Genomic DNA, 9,389 nt, shown 5'->3' on the forward strand with positions numbered 1-9,389 from the left:
CTAAACGAATGACTTTTTTTCACTATCATGTAATTGTGCAAGAAGTTCAGAGGTGAATAGATAGGATGTACTAAGGGTGAATTTGTTGAAATTTTCTGAAAAATGGGTCTCTGTAGTGGCCATCTTGGATTTTCAAACCAGTCTCTTAGTGCAGAAGAATTTCATAGTAAATATTGCATTATCCGCCTGAAATTTGGCACACAAGTACAAACATATATGAACTGGAGATCCATGTGAGGATTTTGACCTATCTTTAAAACTAAAAAAGTGAGCCCAAATTCATTGGACCCCAAAGAGTCAGTTGACGAAATTTTGGGGTACTTTTGGGATATATATTTAAATATATTACAAAAAATGTGAATATTTCCACAAGTTACCAATATTTCCCATATCCCTCATATAGATCCCCAGATTAGATTTTAAAGCATATATACGCCAAATTTGAAGCTTCTAGCTTCAGTAGTTTTTGAAAACTCCTTGCACCAAGGAGGTCAAATAAGTCAAAAAGTAGATTTGGAGAAAAACAGAAAAAACAGGGATTTTTAAAAGGATTTTCAGAGCAATTCGCACTTTCCAAATGCCCTTATAGATCATTTAGGGTGTTTTTTCAAGTTTCTAAATTGTGGCCCGATAAAACAGTAGATGTCAAAGGATGTTTTTCCGCAAAAAACAAAAGGTGGATAGTTTGAAAAATGTTATCGATATTGCCTGGGATCGCCGACCCAGGTCTTCCCTTAACACTAAGCCACTGGAGCCCCTTATAGTTGTAGCAGCATTTCGACAATAATTTATTCAACAATTTAATTTTCATGTGCTGACATAACACTTTACAGCACCTTTGTAGATCAATTATGTCAGAAAATAGTACATATACAATTTGTAGATCAAGTCAAAAACCTACAGATCAGCCATTCACAGCCTACTCCACCTGTGTTATTACAGCTCACTAGATTCATGAGCACATTTGGTTAAATACAGCACATGCCAGCTAGTTTGTCCCATGCAATACTGATGTGAAAGTAATTTTTACTAATTTAAAATTAACGTATTGATCAAATATTTGAATTAATTATCTAAGCAGGGTGTCATGTAACTGACCAATTCGTACATCTGATCAAATGTCTCACAGTCACAGCTGTAGCATAGCAAAGTCCAAAATAACTTCTGGGCTGAGAATGAGATGATATAATAATATAATATAATAATATGGTCGTTTCTAAGCACTAAGGGGGCTATCCCGAAAAAATACTGTTTTGAGAAAATCGAAGGTAAAGATTTTGCCCCTTGATCAGTTTCTTTAAAAGACAAGGACAGTTTTCTCTATAACCAAACAATTTTAATACATGTATAGTCAATGAAACCAAACTTCTCCAATAGTCAATAGGTAGGGCAATGCCCACTTTTGGTGTAGGTCAAGACTTCTGGAAACTCCCAAAATCTGGGTTAGCCCGCTTGTCCTTAAAAACGACCATATATATATATATATATATTATAATTCAGTAGACCTGTTCCAACGACCAGCTGCCCAAGACAATTACCTGTACAAATGAACACTTTCCATTCCCCCTTGCATTTTTCCTTATATAATGTAATCATGTCCAAATTAACCATCTGTCAAAGAAAAGGTGATCATTTTTCTCATTGACAAGGTCAGAATAAATTACTCTTGCATAGAGCTGGTACAAAATTGTACCTAGTACTAGATGTAGGGTCCACTACAATGAGTTCTGAAATTGAAAGGAGCAGGAGAGGTTACATGAGCATAATAGAATTATAATACACAATTAATGAACTTATTATCTGTGGCTGATTTTGTCATAGATAGGACACTTGACCAAATAATTTCATATCATACACAAGTGAGTGACAGGTAGACGCAAGCTCAAACATATGATTAGATTCAATTAAGCAACCAAGTCACCTACAGTTATACGATGATGCACGTCCAAACAAATAAGAGAAGAGGTAAACTTGCCTCTGTAACAAAAAGCAAATGGTTCGATTCCTGCACTTGGAAGATCTGAATTTGAGCCTATCTCCTATTGCTCAAGTTATCAGGAATTTCAGATCAAAGTTTTCCAACAGAAGAATACTCAATAGACTATACTTCATTGCTTTGACCACGGCACAACAGAGGCTAGACAGTAGACTGTAAACATGTATATGGCAAAAGCAGGTAAACACTGAAGAAAAGTTGGAAAACATTTAAATTAGGGATGCACTGTTTATGAGCCATTCTCAAAAGATATACGCAGTTTAGGAGCCTTTTTTTCTCCATTCAACACAAATGGAGAATAGTATAAAATCAGGCTCTTTCAATTTGGAGATTAACTATTTCAAATTTGCCTGTGTTTAGGCAAATAGCTAATCTAGAAAAAAAAAGAGCGGCAGAAAGTGATTATATAAAAAAGAGGGAGTAGCCTATTTGTCAGAGTTGAGGTTTTTGCCTCTCCTATACATGTAGTATTACTTTCAAAATACTACAAAAAAGTTAAAGCATCATTCCTCAAATGCTTAAGTCATTTTTGAAGTTTGGAGAGAATTAAAGAAAAAATGTTTGCCAAAATCAGAAACATGACTACTTTCTCACTTGTTACCTTTCAACTGAAAACAACGAAACAAAACCAAACTACCCGGTATATTGTAAGACACTTCTTGGTGTCCTTTTTTTTTCCAAATAACGGCTTTATCTGAAAAAATTGATTTGGGCGATTGAGGAATGACACTGACAATATATATGAGGTGCTGGTTTGGTAAAAAAGTCTATTGCAATCTTTCTGGTGTACTTGAAGGTCTACTACCAGATCTATATGTCAGACAACTGGTTTAGGTTTAGTTGATGGTCAACCAGTTTATACAGGCTGTGGACTTGTGACATGGATCAGTTTACGTTTTGCCCCTGCATTTATTTTATACAGGCTTGGGACTGTCATTGGCCGTATTAAAAAAGCTTTTGGTGGTTGTAGTTAGTCTAGAGAGTAAGCCGCCCCCCCCCCCCCCCCCCCTCTCCCATTTTTAAATAACCACATCTGGTCACTTGTCAAGGCTTACTTGTCAATCATAATCATTATCACTGCAAAATTCTTTGATCTAAACGACACTGCAAAATAAAGCAGTCCACCCATCAACACATCACAACCATAAATGACACCACCTTTCATCAGAATGCCCCCAGCGCTGTCATAACCGTGACTAGTTTATATTAATTAGGATGGACTTGTGCTACACTAGACTGCCTAGATTGCAGTAGACTGTGGTCGATTGAGTGGGATTTAGAATCAACAACCGTATTGTGGTAGACCATCAACTAAACCGGCACCCAGTATGAGTCTGGTACACTACCTTCAAAGAACTGAGGAACTATGAATGGAAACTGCTAATAATACTACTCATACCATGTACTTATACGGCAGTCGTTCAGATACAAGAGTACCAATGTTGTATTCTCAGTCATCAAACACTTTGGATTTCACAGTTTTAGTATCAATATGAAACTTCTTGCCTTCTGCAGGATCAGGTGCAAACCCTAATCCTGACCCTCTCCCAGGTCCTAATCTAAGATTTAAGGCACGATTGTAGTCTTCCTCTAGTGATTTGTTCAAAGTAGCAGCCGCAGAAGAAGACAGAGCTACATTGCTTCTCTGCTGGCTGACACTGGCTAAGGATCCAAACAGTCCCTTCTTCTCTTTAGGACCCTTCTGAGACGGAAACAGACCTTTTCCATTTGAATTTTCTGGGCTTTTCTTCATGCCACCTAAGAGTCTCAGAAATTTATTCTGTCTGTCCTTATTTTCAAAAAGGTCACCTTGCCACTGGCTTCGAACAGCTGCTGATGTATCACTTTCCGAAGTGTCTTTAGAATTTTCCCTTTCCTTCTCAACAAGGCTGATATTCTTTTCAAGACTTACAGGACTGTTAGCAACAAGTTCTTTTTTCTCAATATCTTCATTTTTCTCGGCCACATCATCACATTCATGGACCCGTTTCTTTTTACTCTTTTTGTGTTTCTTTTTTTCTGAGATATCTATATCATCAGCATCTACTTTGTTTACGTTCAGAGGATCTTTGCATTCCGTCACATCCATTTCTTTCTTTTTCTTTTTCACATCATTACAGTCAGGAACATCTTCATTTTCTCTCTTTCTGTTCTTTTTCTCTTTCTTTTTCATTTTCTCCTGCATACCATCCGATTCATCACAATCAGAAATATCTTCTTTTTCTCCCTTTCTCTTCTTTTTCTCTTTCTTTGTTTTCTCTTGTATACTATTCACATTATCACAACCAGAAACGTCTTCTTTTTCTCTCTTTCTCTTTTTTTTCTCTTTCTTCTTCATTTTCTCCTGCATACCATCCGACTGTGAGACAGATGTTTCTACTTTACATTCAGTGGCCAACATATTTTCACTACTCAGTGTCACCTGTTCATTATCTTCATCCTGTCTAATCTCTTTTGACTTTTTTTTTTTCTTCTTTGAGAGAATACAATGTTCCCCATTTTCTTCTGCTAAATCTTCTTTTTTCGTTTTCACAAAACATGCAGCGTCCTCATCCTCTACTTTTCTCTTCTTCTTTTTTTTGCGCTTTCGTTTCTCAGAATCATCCTCACAAGGCAAATCAAGGGTTTCTGGTACAACAGTTTTGTCTACAACCATATCCGTAGTGTCTTCTTGATGTTTTGTTTTCTTCTTTTTACGATGATGGGATGTTTTGCAAGGATCTCCTTCTGTGTCCACGATGCCTTTTCTGCCCTTATGCTTCTTTTTCTTGTGCTCCTTTGGTATAATTTCACCTGAAGGTGTGCCTTCCAAACTCATATCTCAAATGTTGATGGCGGCTGTATTTCAGTGTTGTAGAAGTGCAACTGAAAAAAAAAAGATAAGAATAGAAAAACAACTGATGACCATGTTAAATTGCAACTCAAACCCAGGGTTGGTGATTTTTTTTTTTTTAAATAAAAATATAAAAAATCGATTTTTTTTATTTAAATCAAATTTTTTTAAATTTAAATCGGATTTTTTTATTATTATTTTTTTTAAATGTTGACACAGTTTGGGATTTCTGGTGGCTAAAAGTAAGTTCTTTTAGTGCAAAATGCATTGTCTTTATTTTAACTAATGATTAATTTAAGCAACTGCAGTTTTAGAAAGCCTTAATCTGCTATATCAGTGAATTGTGGCTACAGACAAAAAAATGAAGAAAATGTCAGTCTAAAAGGAAGGGGGACGGGGGTAATTATGCATAGATAAACTTGCATTTTATTACAGTGTGTGTGTGTGTGCGCGCGCGATTGTGTTTGTCTAAAAAGAAAAAGAAAATGCAAATTTCAATTATGAAAAAAAAGTAAATTGAATACAGTATTATTTTACTACTTACAGTGAAAGGGGGGAAAGCAGACTTTTAAGCATGATTATTTTAGTCTACTAAACCTTATATCTGTTTTAAAAAACCAAGGAAAGGAATTCTGAATGTTTAAAGATGTAAAAACCGAATACATTTTTTTAAAGTGATTTAAGTCACTGAGTTTTATTTTTAAAATCAAGTTGATTAAAAAAAAATTTTAATCAACTGATTTAAATCGACCCAACCCTGGTTTTCAATTATGAAAAAAAAGTAAATTGAGTACTGTATTATTTTACAGTGACACTGTTTTATAAAACCAAGGAAAGGAATTCTGAATGTTTAAAGATGTAAAAACAGAATACATTTTTTTAAAAGTGATTTAAATCACTGAGTTTTATTTTTAAAATCAAGTTGATTAAAAAAAATTTTTTAATCAACTGATTTAAATCAACCCAACCCTGGTTTTTAATTATGAAAAAAAAGTAAATTGAGAACTGTATTATTTTACAATGACAGGTGGAAAGCAGACTTTTAAGCATGATTATATTAGTCTACGAAACCTTATATTAACTTATATTGTTTAATAAAACCAAGGAAAGGAATTCTGAATGTTTAAATATGTAAAAACTGAATACATTTTTTAAAAAGTGATTTAAATCACTGATTTTTATTTTAAAAATCAAGTTGATTCAAATATAAAAAAATCAACTGATTTAAATCAACCCAGCTCTGATTTCAATTATGGAAAAAAAAAGTAAATTGAATACTGTATTATTGTACAGTGAAAGGGGGGGGGGGGGAGCAGACTTTTAAGTATGAATATATTAGTCTACTAAACCTTATATCTGTTTTATGAGACCAAGGAAAGGAATTCTGAATGTTAAAATGTGTAAAAACTGAATAAAAATACATTTTTTAAAAAGTGATTTAAATCACTGATTTGTATTTTTAAAATCAAGTTGATTTAAATTTTAAAAATCAACTGATTTAAATCAACCCAACCCTGCTCAAACCTCTCAAATTTCAATTAGGAAGATCTACCAAATTGTACCAAAAAAATGGAAGGCATTGGTATACAAAAATCAGAGTAAAATACAATACATAATTATGACAAAATCTATAGCTTCAATAATAGCAAAGTTTATGGAAGTGTTGATTGGTATGTCTACAGGGTTTTTCTCTAAGGAAAAAAATCTATGTATCTCATCCACATGTGATTTTTTGTTTTTAAAAATCTGCTAAAGTGACAATTAGATACTGCAGTTGAACTTTAGGCCACGTTTCACGGGTTACTCATGCGGAAAGTGAAAAGAATCTTAAAATTTGCCTCATCATACATGTACAGTCAAACCTGTGTAAAGCGGCCACCCATTGTCAAGGAGAAAAGTGGCCGTACACATGTAATAGGTGGCCGCCTTAGACAGGACTGATCAAAATTAAGAAAGCAAACCATTTTCTTCTGAGGTCCAAACCGAGGCTGATCTCAAGCTTTGGACTGCCGTAAGGCGTGTTCAAAAGGGCTTTTGTTTTCTTTTGAAAAAGAGGGGTGGATGGTGTAAGTAAGGGTTTTTTGTTGCTGTTTTGTTGGTTTGTTTTTTGGTAAGCTTTTTTTTGTTGTTGATTTTGTGCAAGGGGTAAAATAAATGAAATATTACGTGAGACAAAGACCGAGTGCCACAGTAAAAAAACACACAGGTTGCCACCTTCCAGAGAACAAGCGAGGCTTCTGTTGCAATTTCACATCAACGTCCATTGTTATTGTTACGTTGTTACAGATTAGGTAAACAAAACAGTGACCAGTCACCTCACATATGATTTGTGCATGAGTTGTGGACGGGGCTTATAAGTTAAGATGAATCATACGTTTCTCTCATCAGAAGTTGAAAATGTATTGTTACCCATTGATCAATTTGCGTAAACATTCATTGGAGGGACCTAACAATAATGACAGGTGAATGGATAATAACAGCCCATCCACAGTGTGAGGGACCAATTCAAAATTTATGACAAAGAGTCCGGTGATGAGTGACCATGCCTGGCCGTCTGAGGCAGGTAAATAAATTTGACCGGAGGTTGATAAAATAAGGTGGCCGCGGCCACATGCATGAGTGTATCCTTTCAGGTCAACTCAACAGGACTTTCATGGTACACAACTTCTTATCAAATAGTCTACTCTAAAAGCATTTTATTGCAAATGAAAGCAGACGTAGAACATTGTCAGAGAGCTGGAAAAGAGGCGAAAGGAGAGAACTTTTGAGAAGAAAATTTTAATTCACAGTCAGATTACGAACGCAAAATCTATTGAATGAGAGGCGAACACTCTGTACCTATAGATCACGAGCACCCCCCCCCCCCCCCCCCCAATTTTAAAAACACAATAATATGTTATTACTAACTATACAATTAGGATGAAGGTAATATGTAGTGAGGAGTGCTGACAAAAAGAGCCACCTCTCAGATTTTAGCCTTAAGGACACAGATATGTATATTATAAAACATATATTAATATAAAGTTTAGGTGTGTGTACAATTTTTTATTATGAAAAGGTACATGACATGTTTAACTTGAAGAAAGAAAACGGCATCAGTTGAAATCTACAAATTTGATAAAAAATATAAAATATAAGCGTGTATTTTCAGCCGATATCTCCAGTCGTAGACTGCGAGAAGCAATTCATTTGTCAGCATGCCACACGAAGATATCTAGATATAGTCTATAAAAACAACACAGCAAACCTCGCTTTACCGACCGCCAACCTAGGGACGAGCATAAAGAAAGCCGATGTCGTCTTGTGGTAGATCTAGAATCTAGATCTAGATCTAGAAAAAATCTAGATCTAGATATATAGATCTAGATTAGAAAAGACTAGATCTAGAGACAAGACAAACTATGGTCAGTCTTGCCGCATCTAGTCTACAGCACCACTCTGTGTGTCTGTGCTATAGGAGGCCTACTGAGTGTTAGCACACCTGAGGCTGAGGGGGCTGAGAATTATAAATTATAGAATAATTATATAATAATAATAATAATAATAGCAAGACATAAATCTAGAATCAAGGCTATTCTCACCCCTGAGTGATCAAGGTCTAGAATCTGCAGGCTGTATTTCAATATTTTGTACACAAGTCTATATTTCGTCAACAACTACTGCACTTTCTTGCAAACGTAGCCTGGAATCTGGAAGCGAAAGCAGCGTGCTTACTTTCGTTTTCGTTTCCTTCCTTTCCTACTTTTAGCTTTAAGAATAGAAGAGCTCTCAATTTCAAAGATATTGCTGTCACCCCATAAAAGAGTTCTCAGTTTTCGCTTTCTAGAATATTGTTAGTGCGTATGTGTAATTCGAATTTCAACGTTTTCCCAGAGACAGAGAGAGATGGACAAGCTGGGTCCTGGGCTATCTCTCATTCTTAACTGGAAAGAAAAAACTTGCATTTTTAATAGATCTAGTTCTGTTTATTTTTATTTTTATTTTTTTTTACATCAATCACTTCTTCAGCCAAATGAGTGATAAAGTCTGATACACACAGAATTCTAAGGCTCCTGACTCTTTCTGCAACCTTTCTACTGTTACTCCTTGGCTCCTCCTTACTGCTGTCTTTCTGCCACACCCCTGATCTTCTGGTAGGAAAGATCTATACCTAGCCTTCTCGGACAAGGGCGAAAAATCTCGGAGGGCCCGTGTGCAAGTTGCGCACGACAAAGATCCCTTGGTGGTCTAAAATCGATAAGAGTAGGCTTCGACCGCCACACGGGCAAAATTCAAAATTTCCTACCAACTGAAAATATCAGGTGTGAACGATGCGCTCACATGACCTTATGCAGTTGCGAGCGCCGTAAAACACTTTACAAAAACAAACAAACAAACAGAATTCTAATTCTGTGGATATACGCCATTTCATTCGTCACTCAAGACACTGACAAGCATAATTAATCCCAAAGCTCATTATCCAGAAATATAGTACATGTTCCAGTAACTATTAATTTTTTTGAATATTTGGAAGTCTTCACTTTACTTTGTTTGATCATTTTTGGGTTATTAGCTTTTTTA

General features: G+C 35.4%; 1 protein-coding gene across 1 annotated transcript; it reads right to left on the reverse strand.

Moving 5' to 3' along the window:
* Nucleotides 1-3,014: 3,014 nt before the first annotated feature.
* On the reverse strand, nt 3,015-8,558 carry LOC101855625 (lysine-rich nucleolar protein 1). The gene is made up of 2 exons (XM_005092117.3): nt 8,411-8,558; nt 3,015-4,861 (listed from the first exon to the last, which is right to left on the reverse strand). The coding sequence occupies exon 2, from the start codon at nt 4,812-4,814 to the stop codon at nt 3,447-3,449; it is 1,368 nt and encodes a 455-aa protein (XP_005092174.1). The 5' UTR covers nt 4,815-4,861; nt 8,411-8,558; the 3' UTR covers nt 3,015-3,446.
* Between the last annotated feature and the right edge of the window lie 831 nt (nt 8,559-9,389).

This window comes from Aplysia californica, unplaced genomic scaffold, assembly GCF_000002075.1.
Source record: "Aplysia californica isolate F4 #8 unplaced genomic scaffold, AplCal3.0 scaffold00041, whole genome shotgun sequence".
In the NCBI taxonomy this organism is placed as follows: Eukaryota; Metazoa; Mollusca; class Gastropoda; order Aplysiida; family Aplysiidae; genus Aplysia; species Aplysia californica.

Bases quoted from the DNA above. Each gene is read 5' to 3' on its own strand.
- LOC101855625 (XM_005092117.3), bottom strand. From the start codon at position 4,814: ATGAGTTTGGAAGGCACACCTTCAGGTGAAATTATACCAAAGGAGCAC.